Source organism: Aspergillus sydowii (genome assembly GCF_001890705.1).
Source record: "Aspergillus sydowii CBS 593.65 unplaced genomic scaffold ASPSYscaffold_4, whole genome shotgun sequence".
NCBI lineage: Eukaryota > Fungi > Ascomycota > Eurotiomycetes > Eurotiales > Aspergillaceae > Aspergillus > Aspergillus sydowii.
In genome coordinates, this window is record NW_024467862.1 from 1,945,616 (window position 1) to 1,964,167 (window position 18,552).

Here is an 18,552-nt window from a genome sequence, read left to right on the forward strand (position 1 = left end):
GCGGTGGTTGTTTTTAGTGCCATAAATTCATGACCAATGTTTCTTTACAGTCCTCAGCATGCCCTAGTTCAAAGTCTTTGATGGGCTGGCCGACTGGGGCTGGTCCGGCGTTGGCTGATAGTCTTCGTTGGGATCTTGGTGCCATTGCATTTCAAGAAACCATTTTAGCTCTTCAAAAAAATGCTAAAACCCCTTTCAAATCACGGATTCCCACTGTAGCTCTATAAACCACCAAGGTATCTTTCTAAGAACAAATCGCAATATCAACGCCGCATATGCAACCCACAGCTACGTAAACTGTCACAAAACTAGCTCTAGAAATTAATCAAGGACGGAACCATAAAAATGCCATATCAATCATAAAACCTCCACATCCCCCCTCTCCCAAGCCTTCCTAATCCCCTCCCACCTAACAACCCAGACATCACCCATCTTCATCGTCGCCGCACTAACCTCCTCATCAACCCCATCCCCAGGCGGCGCAACAACAAGCACCTCCTCCGCAAGACATCTCACAAACAAGGCCTCCCGAGCATCCGGTCCCTGAACCATACTCGTCCCGCCCGCATTATCATCCAGTCGTCTCAACTGCGGCGGAAACGACGAGAGGAAACTCGACCCAAAGTGTTGCGCCAAAAGCGTCTGGTGCGTGTATAGGAAGTTCGCTTCAGAGGGCGACAGCGGTGACTTTGAGGGGAGGGATTCAGAGTCTGGCACTGGGACTGAGTCCTCGGGTTGTTGGAGTTTTGCTTCCGTGGAGCCTGAGGCGGGGGGCGGGATTGGTGCTGGTGAGGAGGACGAGAGGAGGAGGTAGTACATGCTGTGTTTTGTGAGTTTTGAGAGTCGTTGGCGCAGGAGAGAGCGCAGGAGGTATTGGGTACGGGAGAGGTCGGTTTGGAGGATTGAAAGGGTGAGTGTTGCTGTTGCGGTTGCGTTGCTTGCGGAAGCGGCTGGGTCTGAGGAGGCGGCGGCGAGGTCTTCGATTGTTTCGATCTGGAACATGTTAGTGAAAGGCTCTATAGGGAATTGAATTGGATGGGTATGTAGCGCACCTGCTGCCGCACGCGTTCCATCATTCGGTCCATGAGGCGCGCTGGCCAGGGTAGGAGCTCGGGGGCGGTGCGCTCCGCGACCCAGAAGCGCGTGAGGAGTTGGTGGTCGAGGGCCGTGGACTCTGGGCTGGAGACGTCAGAGTGGTCGACGGAGGCGAGAATGTCGTCGATATCCATGGCTGAGGGCGAAATGCACAATTACTTGGGGTTTGGTGTGCTGGGAGACAATGATATGCGACAAGTGGGAGGAAATGGCGGAGCGGAGGCGGAGGAAATATCTCGCTGCCTCAGGCATCCATAGCTCCGCTGTATACTCTTAAGTCCACTATTGAATTTAACTTTGTGGCTTTGGTTACAGTAGCTTATTACATTTGATTTATGGAAGCACAGGATCACGTAACTATTTTATCTCGAATTGTTTTTTATTCTTCTGACAAAGGAAATAAGTCTTCATCTTTCTGCTCTTCCTAGGGTCGGATCAATAGCCGACGGTAGGTGTTTTCTTGTATGTACAGTGCTCCAGCATCCCGGACGCCTCAAGGTCTTATAAATTGGCCCCCAGGTATCAGAATATTAGGTCCAGAATAGCCGCACACAGTTAATTATCGTCTTAATCGACGAGCCAAGCAGGGATATGTACTGTGCATGGCGAAGCATGGGGCTCCCTCGCATTATACAGGAAAACGGGGCGGCGGATTAAAAGACGGTAGGTCAAAAAGAAATGTTTCGGAAAAGAAAATGGTTGCGGATGAGGTATCATAGAAGTAACTCGACGAGGTGTCCAAGCGTATTGAGGGTCCGTGAAGTTTCGTAGGAGACATAGGAGAATTAGGGAAAGAGTTGGTTCAAGTAAAATAGCGCAGGCGAATTGCAAGCGATGCGTGCTGAAGAGCTGTTATAGTGGTGTAGCTGTCGTATCAGATGTTTGGATTCATCCCGGTAACCCGAGATCTCAGGTTGAGTATCGTTTTGGTGTGAAGGTAAAAGAAATGAAATAAAAAGTAGAAGCGAGTGAGTGAGTTTGGGCCGTAAATACGCGAGGTTCCTCCAGCCGAGTGTCCGCTGGATGTGTCTTTCAGTGATCTTGAATGCAAATAGAACCCCAAACACCGTTATTGTCATAAAAGTCATTCGACCAATGGATTATCCAAAGAATCATAGGCCGGCAAGGCCCTACAAGAGGGCATGAGCGGATAAATCCGCATGGAAGTGAAGAATAGTAAATGTGCCGTCGGCATGAAACTAGTATGAGAGCATACGGCGACCGGAGAGGCGCGAGGCAGGACTGTCATTGAACGGAGAAGCGAGAAGCTTGCGATCACCAGGGTTGTTTCGGCACCTTCCCGTGGGGCTATCCTCCATTTCAGGGGACTGCTGACCAAAGGCGAAGGTTTGGGCCCGGCTCAACTTGGATCGCTGCTTAACTTTCCCAAGGCCGCGTTCACAAGCAAACTCGTGCTCTTTAGCGGACATTTCAACGTAGTTTTGGGGGAAACACAGAGATCGATGCTCAGCAAAGAAGCTACTGTAACCTCCTTCAAGGATATACATATCGGGATAAGACAGTTGCGGATACTGATCCACGTTATAAGCACGATCCCGATGCCGAACAAACTTGGCCATAAGGGGCGCTCTGTGAACGGAGTACTCGCAGTGGAAGACTATCGCAGTCCGAGGTTTGGGACTCGCGAATAGTTGAGCGGCCAGGTTCTCTTTGTCGTTGTAATTAAGAGCTCCAACGATGTGCCCGCCATCGTATTCATATTCGAACCGGCAGTCGATGATCATGATGCTGTCGAACTTTTCATTGTATTTCCCATCCTTGATATCCACGAGGGTAGCCTTGTCAATGCGAGGTAAGTTGTCTGCCTTCTCCTCAGGGATGAAGTGAGGAAGCTGCAGAGCCTGTGTTTCTTCGAAGTCGCTGATGGACTGGAGTGGTGCATTTGATGTATAAGAAGCCTCGCTGTCGGCAATAACATCCTCGGGGTGTTCAAACATGCTTAATGATCGTCTACATTGTTTTCGGGGGCGCATGTGGGGGTGCGAGCTCTTGCGGATTGAAGCGGCCGATGGTGATCCATTTCCACGGACGTGGCTTCCACAGCCCCCTAAGGACGGCCTTAATCTCGAACTAGAGAGACCACCGGAAGAATTATTCCGGATCAAGGGTCGTTCACGCGGGGGTGACTCATTGAACATGTCTTCCAGTGACGCTGCTACGCCTGATGAAGCGTTGGTCTGGAATTTGAATGGGGGCCCTTGGCTCTCCGGAGCGGGCTTCGTCATTCCCAACTGAAAGGACTGCGCTTTGCTCCTGGCCAGGCTGGGCCGTAAAAATGTCGGACGTCTTCTCCTACAAGTGCACAAGTGATTAGACCCTCGCACCAAAACAACGATCCCTCATTTTTGGAAGTATGCTCTTACTCTTGTTGACCATCCTTTAGTGGTACCGTAGGTGACTCGGGGACGAGATTATCGGCATTCGACATCATACTCGTGTCCATTGGGGAGCTCTCGAGCATTGGGGAGTTCAGCTCAATTTCAGGGGTGCTGGTGAATGGTGGTTTGTGAGGCAACGGAGACATGTCCATGATATCCATCGCGGGAGCAGGTGAAGATGGAAGTGGAGGAGTAGTCATGGCATCTTCTGCAGCCAGGTATAAATACGTTAGGAAGGGTTCCTCCTCGTTTTCGTCCAGTGTTAACATGAGCTCTTACCATGTCTATTTCCATTCCCGAACAAACACGCGGAGAACAAAGACCGTCGTGGCGTAGCAACCTGAGGGCTGAATTGTCTTTGTTAGTACTCTCGCCCAAGCAAAGCGAATCGAACAAAGGGAGGCGCCGGGCAAACAAAGCAGGAAGGATGACGGACCTCTGGTCGATGTGAAAGTTTTGAGACAGATCCGCAGCAAGGCTCGCTGTTGGCGATGAGCCCCGAAACGACTTCGTACCAAAATAGTCACCTTGGGATCTCTTCATAGACAAGTCCTTGAAGTTGAATCCCCCCCCACCGAGCCCTGACAAAGGACTAAATCCATGGTAGGACGACGGTGCATCCGAGCGAAAGCAATGTCCAAGCAGTACAGATGGAGGCTGCATGGCAGCCAATGGTGACGAATGTTCCATGGTTGCCCTAGACAATTCCTCTCCAAACCGAGTAGCCTTCCCAAAATGCCAAGAAGCGAGGTCCTCCAAATCTGGGGACGCTATCTATCGGGGCATACGCTACGACGGCAGGTATGGATATATGCAGTCACGTCAAGTACACGTCCTGTGTTTCCTCAATTGCAAGAACTCGGATCCGGGCCTCAGAAAAACCCTTCAAAATGGCTCCGAACCCGTAACGGACCAGCATGTACCCGGGACTTCCAAATGACGAAACCAGGATTACAGCGACATGGCTGGCAGGATCAAGCAAGGTGTAGCCGACGGGAGACGAGGTATTAGGGTGGGGGAGCAGCTGTAAAAAGCACGGGAGTCATCAGCAAAACGCCCAAATGCAGTATCGCCAGGGGAAAGGCACATCAGTCTGGTACAATGGTACGCTAATGCAATGGGGCTAGATACCGGACAGCGGATCGGGACAAGGCGACGACTATGTAAGAGACCAGATGCGAGCCCGGGCGAGACTGCGGCCTTAAGAGAGTGAGGAGAAAGGGAGGTGAGGGTTTTCAAGAAGGAAGAGAGAAGAAGGAGGAGAGGGAAAACGGCCTGGAAAAGTGAAGCTGAAGGGATGGACTTGTTGCATGGCAACGAAAGTGGGGAGGGATCTCCAGATGGATGCTCAGAAGAGCTTGAGCGGGTGTTACTGTACGGACTGTACCGCCGTACGGCGGTACAGCGCTTACTTACAGCCCGGAGAATTTCCCCTTCAGTTGCAAGGGCACTTATCGCCTGCGTCCTTGTTTTATTAAATCCTTACTGAATGCTCTCCTGTCGCTTCGACTATTTGCGACCGACGGTTGGCCACCAACCACCCAACGCTGGGCCAAGCAGGCCGTGATCGGGGCATGTAGATACTAGGTAGAGACGGTACGGTACAGGAAACGACAGGCGAGGTGTCACACTGTCGTCAGCGAGGCATCTGGTTGCTCCCAAATGTGGCAGACTGGGCCGGGTTGCTTCAGCGTCCCTCGTTGCCGGGACTCCCTTGCCGCCAACGCAGCGCTAGTTTCCGCCCAGCGTATCAGCGCAGGGATGGACCTGGGGAGGCTGACCACTCTGAGTCCAGGGCTGGCTGAAGCACGATCCAGAAGGATTGCTGATTCCAGTGGACTGACGGCATCCAGACTCGCTTTCTTGAGACGGACTCTGAGTCTCTGACAGCTCGAGTTTGCTGTGCGACCTGAAACAGCAACAGCTCCAGGGCTCGAAACGAACCTCTCCTCAGCTCGAGCTTCCAAGGGTCTCAAGGTTTCATTTTCACCAACTGTATGGCCCTCCTGACATATGCGCGGCGCCCTTCCTACAATGAACTCTCACCGTCCTTTCCAGGGCTACAATGGGGAATCCCTCTCTGCTCGGCCGCCGAAGTTGCCGTGTCTTTGAATTTTTCTGCGCTTTCCTTTTTTTGCTTTTTTTAAATCCAAATTTATACATCATTCCAAGACCTAAACTGGAGATCGAATCTCATAAAATTCTCCACCTGCTCCACCTGCTCGGAAAAAGTGCTTTCAGGAACGGCCGAACAGGCGTCGAGCCCGCATGAGGTACAGTCCTGTCGATAGAGACACCGCCGCCGAGTACCTGCATAGTTCGCCCTATGGTTGAACAAGCGTCAAATATATCAATAATCCCCAGTCAATAATGAAGGACCCCTCTCCAAACTTCATCAGACCTCAAACGACCTCAAACGTTATTTCCGATCGGAGAAAACTAGCACTGCCTTGATGATTCCATCGATACTTTGGGCCGACCATTACTCCGCTCGGTGATCGTCCTATCTGGAATCCTGCATTTGTGCACGACTCGCTGGTCATTCCCCCAGCGGCCCCGAATCCGGGTTTGATGCATGCTGGCCGTTCGCGAAGCCGAGATCAACTTGAAAGTTTACTTCTCGACCCTGCAGAGGGATACCGACCTTATCCCTTTCCTTATATGCCTCCAGTCTATTCTCGAGAACCGCTCCCTTCATTGGATCTTCTCTTCAAACGGCATACCATCGGTTGGGAAGCTCGGTTGATTGATCTCGGGGTCACCGACGGCAGAGCTACGCCTGAGAGAGACCTCAGCTGAGAATCGTCACCCGCCAGTCGCCATTAATTTACAGTAGTACTTCGGTCTCGCAAGTTCGTAACCTCGCTAAAAGTGCCAAAGTCCGTCATTGACGCCATGGGTCTTGCTAGAGCTTTGGCTTTGGAGCCATGTGCTTTGACCGGATCGCTCTTGATGGGGGCCTGTTCTGACTACGGCGAGATTGCGATGCACTATCAAAGGTAATCTCCTCGATGGTACGATGACTTTTATCCTTCCTCCCCACTTAACAGCTCCCCTCGAACTCGCGCATCTCCTCTCATGATCATGGATCAGAGTCGGAGACACTCCATTGGGAATGGTTCAATCTACAATCAAGCTATCGAGTTCTCAGCCCGCGTGGGTGCTCCGCCACAATTGACTGGATTCGCGAATCACGCCTTCGCTTTCAACGACCTTTTCAGCTAGCAGCGATGATTGCATCAACAGCCCCTCATCGCAAAGGCAATTTATCTTGATCCTTTGCAGAGCCCCTCATAGTCGAGGCGCCGTCAGTCTGATGTACCCCATGCCCAATCCATCGGCCATGGTCCATACATTGTACGATCTCCCCCACAGGATGACCGGCGGCGACGGCACTGGAATTTCCTCCAAATTGGCGGCAGACTTGCAGTTGATTCGTCCGCTCTGCTTCGTCGGCGCCCAAAATTTTTTCTCCCTATCCGGGGAGGATTCGGTACCCATTGTGCAGCCACACAGCCTCATGCCCATGAATGTCGAGTGTATCGTGGGAAATCGCAAGACGATTGTCGTCTCCCGCGCGCTCGGACTCAAATGACCAAGTAAGATTCAGCGCCGAGCCCAAGGTCAGGTCAACGATACCACGGGACATCTGACGTCAGATGAGACGCCTCTCCAGCGCAAAACATGTTTCTCGGTCCAGGTTCGGCGGCAATGACGAATGTTGTTTTGATGTATTTGATGTTGTGCAGAAATCACAATAGAAAGCAGTCCTGCAATTGGCGCGCGTGCCAGACTTCAAACACTCCTTCGGGGCATGTGCGGGGTCGCTGCCATGGATTTCAGGCTCATTGGACCATGTGGTCATTTTTAGCGCCCATCTCATGCAGTCACGGTCCCCGACAACTTTATCCCGCCGTTGCTGTTGTTGTGACTTCAGTATCGGCTGCTATTCTAGGTTTACAGAGTAAACAGTGTTCCCCGACGTGTGACCCGCGTTCCATGGATCGCATTATCCAAAGTTTCACATTTCTGCCTTAGGCTGCGAAGTATCTTACACTACTCGGTACCGTCTTTTCGTATCAAACACGTGCTCGGCATCCTTCGAGACGCAGTGCCCACAAGGAGGGCAATATTGACCATTCTCCTTCCCCCGATCCCCAGGGAATGACAGAAACCGCATTTCGATAGTCAACAGTTAGCCAGATTTCGACCACTGCTGGATGGATCACGAATGGGTTTTTGCGTTCAGCTTCGACCCTCGTCTGTGGACTCTCGGCTCGCTTGAATCAACAACTAGGAGGGATCTGCAGAACTAGTAAGTGCTCGTGAGTCGTATTCGGTCGAGATCGAGGCTGTCTGCCCGTGTGCTCGGGATTGGTTTGCGCGCTGTTCACGAACTGTGAGCACAAGTGCGAGAATCGATCAGGAAGCCAATTTTGGCTCTCCCTGGACCCCTCCCATAACCCAGGACTCGCTTGGCGAGCAAGTCAAGACTTCAAAGCAATACGAGGTCAGAAAGTTGGGCCTTGTACAGATAGAAAAACTTGGTTCCGAGGGCCAAAGCATTGCCTGTTACCAGCGAATGGCATTCAGCTTTAGCTGCAAATTCTATCCATGGCAATTCGCCATGCCTCTGTTAAATCTTCCAGCTTAGAAACAGAGAACTAATACGCCTTTATAGCTTGGACACCGGCCTGGCGGACGAATTGTGATACGAGACTACTATATGCTGGAAGCACCTCTAGTATAGCCATCTGCCCTCTCTATCCTATCTTCCAGTGCCTTTTTCCGTCTTGATTTGCGAAGAACGACGTTCTTGCAATGATCCACTTTTTGCGATTTTGCGCGACTTTCTTCCAGCACCAGTATCACTCCATTCAATAAAGAGGTGAGGCTAAGCTTCAACGATAATGCCCAACTGTATGTGCCTCACTGCCAATCGGCCTGCGTGCATACCTCCTAAGTGCAGTTCACATTCGTGATATCCCTTGAGGACAACAGGGTGTACGCAGGTCTTAAAATAGACTTCCACCTCCGCACAAAGCAAGGAACTGCTCATTGACGGGTGGATGATTTCCAAGAAATAAGCTCCTCCAGGCGCGCGTATTTGGATTAAACTTCAATGTGTTTCACCCTTATCCAGGAGCTCCAATTCGCACTCTCCCGGATCTCTGCTTCAAAGCTTTTCAGCCAAACGCAAGTATTATAATGGCATAAATCATCACAACGGCATCATACAAACAGCAACCCAATGGCTAGTTCCACTATATCTAGCCATACAAACCTGTTGAATTGAAAAGGTAGCCGACCGAATCCGCCACACGGCCCCTTCATACCCCTTGCAACTGAATAGGGCACACCCCAGAGTTGGTTGGCCTTTGCCTACAAAGCCGAACGGGAAGGGCCGGTGGATCTGATGAACACTGCATATGCAGCCCTTACTCGGAAATCCCACAATCCCAGTGGCGGAATGAAGGCTCTCGAACAGCTTGGAGGGATTGTGGGGGTTAGTGGACCTTATAAAGGGAAGAAGTATGCGAGGGTTCCGGCTTTCCTGCAGTTTGCAAATCGCGAGACGCCCCAAACCTGACCGTTTTCCGATGAACATTCCTACCAGGAGCTTAATCAACCTGGCGTGCGAATTAGGTGATAGCAAGCCGCGCTACTCGAAAGCGCCGGGAATGTTCGAATCGTTCGGCATTCGTCGTTGACAACGACAACCGCTCTCTTTCAGACTCGGGCGTTGTCACACGAACTACTTGACGTCGGGTTACTCCATGGGGTATCTCCTTGGCAGCAATTTACTTACTTCCCCGTATAGGGAGATTCTTTCGGCCCTACGCTCTGAGTCGGTATGCACAAGTCCTCGGAACTCCAAAGGCACGTCGAGAAAATCCCATTGCGCCAAAGTAAGGTAAGTTGGACGAGCGGCATTAAGCTTCTGCTTTCAAGATCGGATTGTCTATCAAATATCCCGCGAGGTTTATTGTCACGGCTGGGTGGTTTTTCCTACTATAGCTTACTTTTGTTTAGCTGCTGGCCTTTGTTCTGCGATGGCCTCCCCAAAAGGCTTGCTTCTCCCCTCCGCTACCCATGACGTCCAGCTATATACTAATCGGCCACCTTGGCGGATAAAATTGGCCAGAATCTCTATAGTATTCAGCTCAGTTGCTCCGAGTTATGGTACTAGCACCTTGCGGTCTTAGAGATGAACCTAGCTATCTCTAGTGAATTTCAACGTACCCCACGCTGAGGTATACTTTACAAGCCGTCCATCTCTTTGGTTTTGTGTTCCGTTTGGATCAACAAGCTTCCACCGTAGATAGCCAGCTCGGTGTTCATACTTGTACTCAAGTCCGCGACCCAATTAGCATGAAGTTTCACAATAATTCCGGGTTTCAGAACTTTGTATTGTCCTTGATTCTGGCATACAGTAGCTGAAATTGCATCAAATTTTTACTCCCAGAAACTTTTACTGTAGGTGCATTTAATATTGTTCAACTCCCCATGAGGACATTTATATATTTCCACGAGACTAGCGGCTAACCTTCACAGCATACCGGAAAAGCACTTGAACTGCAAAAAGAAAAAAAAAAAAAAAAAAAAATTGATTCAGGGCCGATAAATTGACAAAGCAAACGTCTTTATTTATTCCAAAACCCACAGATCAATTAACATGAGTTGTAGTTCCAGCTGACAGGTGGAGTGGGGATTCTAAGCTGATTTCCTAAAACGACAACTCGACGCCTGAGGCCACAATATCTGGTCCACGCTAGTCCATTTTAGTGCGAACTCCGTAAATTTTCGCTGCAACGCAGAATCAATTCAAGGTGAACTGGACCTTCTTGAAAGTTACCAATCGTACTTAATTCTCACCAACCAGCAAACAAGCCAATCGGGGAATACACGACGGATTGCTAAGAAGACCCAAGAAATTTTCTTCAATTCCCTCATCCCCAACAATGGCGCCTCACCACGCCGGCTCCAAAAAGCGGCGTCGTGAGCCCATCAACGTCAACACCAAGCTGGTAGAGATCTACGAAGACCTCGCAAGCGAAAACGACGAGGTCAGACTTAAGGCTGCACAGGCGCTCGTATCGCAATTCACCCCGGATAAGAATCCCGAGGATGAGCAGATCCAGAAGACGTTGCAGAGGCTCTTCCGTGGCCTTTGCAGTAGTCGCAAAGCTGCGCGCATTGGGTTCTCGATTGCGTTGACGGAGGTGCTTTCGCAGGTTTTCTCCGCTGGGGCGGAGAGGCCTTCAGCTGCTTTGGATGTCCGTGATGTTTTGGGAATCTGGGAGTCTGTCTCGAACGCGGCGGCGAGTGAGTCCGGGCAGGTTCGTTTCCCCATGATTTATTTTTTACAATGTTCTTTTTCTGGTGTTTGGTGAGGTTATTTGCTTACGTTGATATAGGAACAAAGAGATCATCATTTTGGCCGGCTTTTCGGTGCAGAGGCTATTATTAAATCATCTATTCTTTTCAGCCCTAGGGCACTGCTCCCTGAATGGAGGAAGGTCCTGGATTTGGTGTTTGACCTGGCTAAAAAGAAGCCTTGGATTAGGGAAGAGTGTGGCTGGATTGTGTATCGTTGCATCCATGACATTTCATCCCAGAAGGCCGACGCCGAACTAGTTGAGATCGCTCTTGAGATTCTGTGCTCTAACGACCTGGCGCGAACACCGGAGGGTGTCGCTATTTGGTTGGTTGTTAAGGATCGATTCCCTGGAATTAGCTTCCCGAGCAAGGTGTGGAAACATGATGATCCGCTGGACTCCAAGGAGAGGAGCCAGCTGGCAAAGGCCATGAAGGAATCTTCGAGTGCTGATGCCGAGGGCGAGGGGGATAAGGGCGCAAAGGCATCTGGCGTGTGGAATTCGAAGCTTCATTTCGCTTGGGACGCTGCCTTGCTTAGCCTAGCCACCGCTGCGAAGGAGCCCTCTAAGTCTAAGGGCTCAGCTAGCCGCCTTAGTTTTGCTGATTTCTGGACTGAGGTCGTTGATAGTGAGTTATACCCCATCAAGATAACAGACTGTGGATCTAACATTGAAATAGATGGACTTTTTGCCTCGGCTTCATCTGAAGAACGAAAATATTGGGGATTTCTCCTCTTCATTAAAGTGATCAACGAGCACAGCTCAGAACTGGCGTCTCACGTATTCACCAAGAACCTGGTCCGATGTCTCACGAACCAACTCGCGGTCGAGGACCGATACCTGCACCGGATGGCAGTCAAGGCCGCAAAAGCTATCCAGTCCCGCGTATCGAAGGAGCCCGAGTTCGCAGCTGCATCTGTCAATGGCCTTATGGGCTCCGCAGGCGCCGTGAACTTCGACCAAATCACCAAGACGAAAACCGTCGAGAAGATCGTGGCCGAGGCCAACTTGAATGCATTGAACACGATCCTGCCTCTGTTCGAGAAACTTGTCGCCTCCCCTGGAACAAGCGACAGCAAGGCTGCCGCCTCAAGCCGACTGGTACTGGCTGGTTTGATGTTATCTGTGGTTCGGGCTCGTGTGTCGGCTAGCGATGGAGCAGATGCAGGTTCCGAGGCTGCACTTGAGAGAATTCTATTTACATTCGCTCGCTTCGCGTATTTCACGAGTGATGATGAAAAAAGCGGTGCTCAGCCGCCGTTTACGCAGCAATCGCAGGAGCTGTTCCGGAGTAGAATCAATTCGTCTCTCAACAGTATCATTGCTGCCCAGAAGCATGCTGCTACCCTACCGTATGCGGTTGTGCGCAAGATCCGCGATGCAGCCAAGTCCGAGGAATTTGGCAAGTTCATTATCAGCATGGATGACACTCTTAAGGATTCCGTGAAGGGTGCGTTCAAGGCGCTGAAGAAACTATCGAGCTCGGTGAGACACTTTTCCCTGGACACTTTTATAAAACTTAACCTATGCTGACAGCTTATAAAGAAGGAAACCTCCGCAGCTGGTGTCGATGCATTCAAGCTTCTTTACTCCATGACGATCCTCCAAGTTTACAACGGCGACGCGGACGCCGCGTCTATGCTCGAGGAACTCGATTTTTGCTACAACAAGATTTTCGGAGACAAGAAGTCGAAGAAGGAAGAAGAGACCTCGGAAGCCTCAGACGCCCTGGTTGAAATTCTTCTCAGTTTCGCCTCTAAACCCTCCCAGCTTTTCCGTCGTATGAGTGAGCAGGTCTTCACAGCGTTCGCACCGAATGTCACTGCGACCGGATTAGAATCTTTGATTTCGGTATGATAAAACCATGCTACATCTTGTTAATGCATGAAACTAATTGAACTATTTTAGATTCTGGAAGCAAAAGAAAGTCTTGCCGGCCAACAAGAAATGTTCGATCAGCAAGACGATGAAGAGGACGTTGAGGGAGACGAAGATGAAGACGAAGACGAGGACATGATGGACGTCGACGAAGAGGACAGTGACGTGGAAGTCGTTAACCCGGAAGACGACGATGCCTCATCCCCGTCAGACGAAGGTGAAGGTGAAGGAGAAGAAGACAATGACGAAGACGCCGCCGAGATTGCCGCGTTCGAAGCCAAACTCGCCTCAGCGCTCGGCACGCACCGCGCAGACCAAGACCTCAAGGAAGAAGAATCCGAGTCTGACGAAGATATGAACGATGACGAGATGGACGAGATTGACACGCAGCTGGTCAAGGTCTTCAAGGCACGCCGCGACGCCCTAAGCAAAAAGCAGGACAAGAAGGATGCAAAGGAAACAATGGTGAATTTCAAGAACCGCGTGTTGGATCTTCTTGAGATTTACGTGAAGAAGTGTCACTCGTCTATCCTTGCCTTAGACCTTATTCTTCCCTTGTTACGACTCACTCGGCGCTCCTCCGTGAAGCAGATTAGCAACAAGGCTAATTCTGTGCTTCGCGAGTATACGAAGCTCTGCAAGGGGATTTCAGTCCCGGCTCTTGACTCGGACTCTGTTGAGCCTGTTTGGGAGTTGCTGAAGGCCATCCATGGCGAGGCGATGCATAGTGGGCCGCCGACGCATGGGTCTGGCTGTAGCCAGGCAAGTCTGCTCGTTGTCAAGGTTTTGACAGCGCACGACAAGGACGCTGTCAAAGGAATTGTGGATGTTTATGGTGAGACGAGGAAGAGCCAGCTTCTTAGCTCGAAGTGCCATGTGCAGCCGACATTTTTTACGGATTGGAACAACTGGTGTGTTTCGGCGAGTCGGGCTATGAAGAACTGAGAGGTATTTTATCTCTGCCGGCCTTGATATATGTGTTGTTTTGGTTGGACTGTAGATAATGTAATAGTATAAAACGGTGCTGTATAGAATCTGAAAAATGCAGACATGACCGCCCACGTACTGAGTAGTAATAAAACGCTATCGTACAACATAAAACCATATCTCATAAGCAGACAATGTGCCTTTCTTTTTTTCAAAACCCTTTAATATACCGATGCTCAGTCGTCTCCTCCAAAACGTCAAACCGCATCCCAACTCTGATTTCTCCCTCCTCCCTCGGCACTCCCAACATCCCAAAGCAAGGCTTATACTTGAGCCCTTCATCAACCCTCCTATAACTCATCATCGTATCCCACGGCTGGTTCTTATGCTTCACCGCCGTCTCCGGGTCAACATTAGGCACCTGGCACCTCCCACACCTCGCCACAATATCAAACGTCAGGGCCTTCTCCGGGTGGCTCCCCTTCTCAAGCAAACCCCCATCAGAATGAGGGTCCACCACAACAGGCTCCGAAACCCTAACCGTCTTCCATGAATCCTCAACCCAAGCAGCGCCCTCACGGCCCCGGATAATGATATTCGGCCGAAACCGCTCAATCGTAATCTCCTCATGCCCCTGCGCCTTGAGTCGTCCATTCAACTCATCAATCGACGCCTGCGACGCAATCAGCACAGGAAGCACATCTGGGAAATTCGTATCCTGGACACGGCCGAGGACTCTCGGGTCCCCATTCCCCTTTAGGACGCGCGGCGTAGGGCCCTTGTAAACTAGAACAACGGGACGGTTCAGGAAGGTAGAAAACATCTGGTTCACACCGGTCTCGGGATTGTAGACGTATCCGTCCGTAACGGTGTCCCAGATCTTTATATCCGAGGCTAGGGTCGTATGCTGCGCTAGCCAGGCTTCGTCTGGGTGTGATGGGATGGCGATTGTATTATCATCTCCCTTCTTGCCTGGCTCGGCAGTGGTAGAGAGGAGGAGAGACTCGTCGTCGGGACTTAGGCCTGTGGTTATGAGTGTCATCTCTGGGATCTGGCGGATAGTCAGGAAGACGTGGGTTACTGCGTCAACGATCATCCAGCGGCGGTCGAGGTCGAGGCCTGTCATGCATTGCTTTGTTGCTGGTGTTTCGAATCCGCGGCATGATTTTATGGGATACACGCGGAGGGAGATGATTTCACTGGGTTCTTGAGAAGGTGCGCGGTTGCGATTGAGGAGGGTGCGGAGAGGTTTGGGTCCGATGAGGCACCGGAGAAAAAATGGGGCTGCTGCGAGGAAGCAGAGAAGAAGAAACACGGCAAATGTTGGTGTCATTGTGGCCTTTGCGACGGCAGGTTTGTTCAAGACAGCTGCGGTATCCGTTTATGTGCAGTTGACTGCAATGATGGAGTTGGATGATGCGTGCGGGGACTCCAATTTCTGCGGATAACCGACGGGACAAGGCGAGAGGGCCGAGGATCTGGAAACAGTTGACCGCCTACAAAAGGGCAGGGGAGCTTAACAGAAAGGCCACAATTTTCTGACTATATAGTAGGAATCAATTCATTCTTCGTATTGATTGTTCTGACTTGTAGGTAGTGCGTAAAGCTAGGATACGAAGCTGATTAAGTGGGTGACAGAAGTAACCAGTCAAGTACTATAAAACGCCGACCAAGACATAGGAACGTAAAAGATAGTCGCGAGGTATGTATCGTAAGGCTGCGAAGTTGAATTATGCCACATTTATCGTACGGTTGAGGAAAAACGCCAAAAACAGTAATGCGTATCGCTATCAGAACCCAAGTATGCGACTCAAGGGACTATACCTTCTCGTCAATCCAGTTATCAACAAGAGCCTTGATAAGTGCAATTGCAACCTCCCTTCCAGTTTCAATATCCTCATCACGGCACGATGATGGAACATGGAAGAAGGCAACGTTCCTGTCCCGGCCCTCTTGGAGGGCTAGTGACAAGCTCGTGTAAAATATAAATTCACAGAGATATCGGCCGGCGTCCTCTGATATCCGGATGTCTGCGCTTGCCGGCGCAAGCGTCTGCCATGTTTTCAAGAACTCATTGTCTGGCGGATGAGGGTTCAGAATTGTCCGCGAGGACGTAAGATCTAATTTCACCACCGGCTCAGTCGTGGGATCGCTGCGCTCTGCTTTCAGGACGGGTGGGAGGCTCCGTTCCCTCCATGGCTTCTCACCGTCCTGGTACCCTGCTCGTCCTAGGTTATCAGGCATGTTGTATGCGTCGCGATGCGCCTTCGACTCTATCGAGTAATAATTCCTTGTTGCCGCGATCCCCATGTGGATTATGATATCGGGATTCCGGCCGTGTTTGGTGACGTAGTCCTCCATTATAGTTGGTATTGCGGTCCGAACTGCGGAGTATGCGACAGGGATTGGAGCGGGGTGAACATGAATTGCGATTCGACGAGCCGCAGGTAAGCCGTCGGGTGTGTCTCTGTCTAAAGGCAAGGATGAAGGAAGGGACGTCGCAATCAAATGCGACGCATTAACAAGATTCGACTTGAATGGCTACGGAGGGTCAGCTATGTCTTGATTGGTATCCCAATAGACGAATATATAATTCGAATTGACTCACACCGAAGCCCGTCACAAGCACCGAGATCTCCTCAGGCTCTGAAGGAGACGAGGGAAGACCCCTCGGTAGCGATGTGCTGGACAGATGCACACCTGAACCCGAGTCACCCATGATGATAATAGACCGAGTAGATAAGGATGGAGCTCTCGGTAGGTTCGCGGCTTTGTGGACAGACCACAAAGCGTTATCCCGTAGACGGAATTATGGAAATAGCCCTCGCGAGATGAGGACACCGAAGCCAGTAGCACGAAGGAGAAAAAGCACAGTGGCGTGGCTGGAGAGGCAGGTTACACTCCTCGCTTTATCAGCGCTTCCCCGCCTCCGCATTAGGCAGTCTTGGCATCACGAGTCCTGTACATCTGCCCAACCAATTCGCCTGTATTTCTCTTAAATGTGTTTGTATATACCTGAGGCAATGATGCTATCTGGACCTTGTCAAGAAGCCAACGAGGCTAATACGAAGGACGGTTGTGTTATCAACCTCGGTATCAACCATTTTGTCAAGACTCAACACCGGCTCCACTTGGCGTGAATGACCATGTATAACGAACGGCCAACTCCTACCTATTTGCCAAACCTGCCTGTCTCATCAAGTCCCAAACGGAACATGGTCAGTAGAGCTGGAGTCCTCATGATCTACCTTAATCTAGAGGAGGCACTGATCTAAAAAGACAAGCATAGCAATGGGGAAAGTGGAAAAGCACGCGGTGGGGTTCCCAGGACTGACTATCTCACTGCTGGACTATCGTGAGGAAATGATCCGTGATTAGCCCTCAGTAATTCAGCGAGAGGCTTCACGGCTGGAGTACAATGCAACTCGGGAACCTGATTATCTGATAACTCTATCTAACACATCAAACTTTAGAGTCATCTTGCAGCCTGGATTGTCCCGTGACCGTCAGTCCACCTTCACAGTCAAGCTATTCAACACATCAATCCCTCATAGCTTCATCCCTCTCTTTCCTCCAAACTGTGACCGAGACGCAAGAGCAACTCGTTCTCGTCAACCAAATTCTTCTTGACTTAACTGTGTAACCTACAATACCGGTAAGAGTCCCTCCGTTTTCTCTTGTGTTGTGTTGGCTAACCGATTTAGAAGTTTCTTCAAGTTTTCCGTCTCTAATCGAAATGCCATCTCAGGATAGCCTGAGTCCCACCGTCTCGTCGGACGCCTTGAGCGCCTTTGCCCACGCGAAGTTACGCTTGACCACAAGCTCGCGGATTATCAACCGAGTGGGCACGGGATGATACCGCAGGTTTTTTGCGTGTCTTTTTCAAATACCTGCCACTGGATGGACAGGTGAACCTGGCAGAGGACGTAGATAGGCGTCCTTACAGTGAAGCCCTTCGGCAGCTTTCTAAAAGCCTTGATGACGGCGTGCTACGGCCTATGCTAGCCCATGGCGGCATTACCCCCGCCATAACTCCATCTCCACGCTTTGGAATCGAAGATTCTATTGACAATCTGGGCTCTGAGGATGTCAGCTCCATCACTAGAGCCGCTCAGAGTCGACTGCGCAAAAACTGTCTTGCAAGAGATGGGCAGAGATGTGTTGCCACCAACCTTTGGAGCAAAGATTACAACGAACGTCCGACTGACTCGATCGATGCTCCTTTGGAAGCAGCCCATATTGTTCCGTTTACGTTAGGTGGATTTCAAGGAAACAACAACGATGAGCGATACAGACATGCAGCGACTTGGGTCAATATAAATCGGTACTTTCCTAGCCTTCGCTCCCGCCTCAACTTTTCTTCGGAAGGTATCAACCAAGAGATGAACGTGATGATGGTGTTTGCCCCGCTTCATCAAAAGTTTGGGGAGTTCCATTTTGTCTTTGAAGCCACTGAAACCCTGCATCGATACCGCATTAAAACATTCCCAAGGATGTCTTGCGTGCTCCTAATGCATCTACCTCCCAATGGACTTGTCACCTTCACCAATCATGATGAGTGATATTCCCTTCCACACCCAATTCTTCTCCAAGTTCATTCAGCAATTGGCAATGTCCTACACTTGACTGGGCGCGGGAGAAGATAGACCTGCTAAAGCAAGATCTCAGGGATGCAGGTAGACTTGTGCGCAATGGAAGTACTCCAATAGGAGATCTTCTTTCAGTGAGCAGATTGTCACTGCTGTCCATCTGTGTGTTCCAATTAGACAGGGGAGGAGAGACAGGTTGATAACATTGAATGATTGAACAAAGAATCGCGAAGTGCTGATAGCCGCTCCATATTTTAAGATGTAAAACCCGTCTTTCTGCGGACA

At 50.5% G+C, this 18,552-nt stretch overlaps 7 protein-coding genes across 7 annotated transcripts; 2 read left to right on the top strand and 5 right to left on the bottom strand.

Annotated features, from left to right (window-relative positions):
- Positions 1-3: 3 nt before the first annotated feature.
- sld5 (putative GINS DNA replication complex subunit Sld5) lies at positions 4-1,272 on the bottom strand. Its single transcript, XM_040843792.1, has 2 exons — positions 1,053-1,272; positions 4-993 (listed from the first exon to the last, which is right to left on the bottom strand). The coding sequence occupies exons 1-2, from the start codon at positions 1,227-1,229 to the stop codon at positions 358-360; spliced, it is 813 nt and encodes a 270-aa protein (XP_040703839.1). The 5' UTR covers positions 1,230-1,272; the 3' UTR covers positions 4-357.
- Positions 1,273-2,294: 1,022 nt separating this feature from the next.
- Positions 2,295-4,184, bottom strand: nimT (putative tyrosine protein phosphatase MIH1; the record flags this gene model as incomplete). Its single annotated transcript, XM_040849380.1, has 4 exons — positions 2,295-3,408; positions 3,480-3,702; positions 3,768-3,841; positions 3,931-4,184. The coding sequence occupies 4 exons, from the start codon at positions 4,182-4,184 to the stop codon at positions 2,295-2,297; spliced, it is 1,665 nt and encodes a 554-aa protein (XP_040703840.1).
- Positions 4,185-4,581: 397 nt separating this feature from the next.
- Positions 4,582-4,932, bottom strand: ASPSYDRAFT_201188 (uncharacterized protein; the record flags this gene model as incomplete). The annotated part of the gene is made up of 1 exon (XM_040843793.1): positions 4,582-4,932. A coding segment is annotated over one exon (349 nt), but the record flags the coding sequence as incomplete, so codon positions are not given.
- A 5,524-nt stretch (positions 4,933-10,456) lies between these two features.
- On the top strand, positions 10,457-13,696 carry ASPSYDRAFT_150224 (DNA-directed DNA polymerase POL5; the record flags this gene model as incomplete). The annotated part of the gene is made up of 5 exons (XM_040841981.1): positions 10,457-10,834; positions 10,913-11,501; positions 11,553-12,358; positions 12,419-12,724; positions 12,782-13,696. 5 exons carry the CDS (start codon positions 10,457-10,459, stop codon positions 13,694-13,696), a joined length of 2,994 nt encoding a protein of 997 aa, XP_040703842.1.
- Positions 13,697-13,889: 193 nt separating this feature from the next.
- Positions 13,890-15,011, bottom strand: ASPSYDRAFT_88923 (MOSC domain-containing protein; the record flags this gene model as incomplete). Its single annotated transcript, XM_040852085.1, has 1 exon — positions 13,890-15,011. The coding sequence occupies one exon, from the start codon at positions 15,009-15,011 to the stop codon at positions 13,890-13,892; it is 1,122 nt and encodes a 373-aa protein (XP_040703843.1).
- A 194-nt stretch (positions 15,012-15,205) lies between these two features.
- Positions 15,206-16,865, bottom strand: ASPSYDRAFT_44443 (putative pyroglutamyl peptidase type I). Its single transcript, XM_040846849.1, has 2 exons — positions 16,287-16,865; positions 15,206-16,219 (listed from the first exon to the last, which is right to left on the bottom strand). The coding sequence occupies exons 1-2, from the start codon at positions 16,395-16,397 to the stop codon at positions 15,497-15,499; spliced, it is 834 nt and encodes a 277-aa protein (XP_040703844.1). The 5' UTR covers positions 16,398-16,865; the 3' UTR covers positions 15,206-15,496.
- Positions 16,866-17,414: 549 nt separating this feature from the next.
- ASPSYDRAFT_88925 (HNH endonuclease signature motif containing protein) lies at positions 17,415-18,240 on the top strand (the record flags this gene model as incomplete). Its single annotated transcript, XM_040852086.1, has 2 exons — positions 17,415-17,519; positions 17,587-18,240. 2 exons carry the CDS (start codon positions 17,415-17,417, stop codon positions 18,238-18,240), a joined length of 759 nt encoding a protein of 252 aa, XP_040703845.1.
- Between the last annotated feature and the right edge of the window lie 312 nt (positions 18,241-18,552).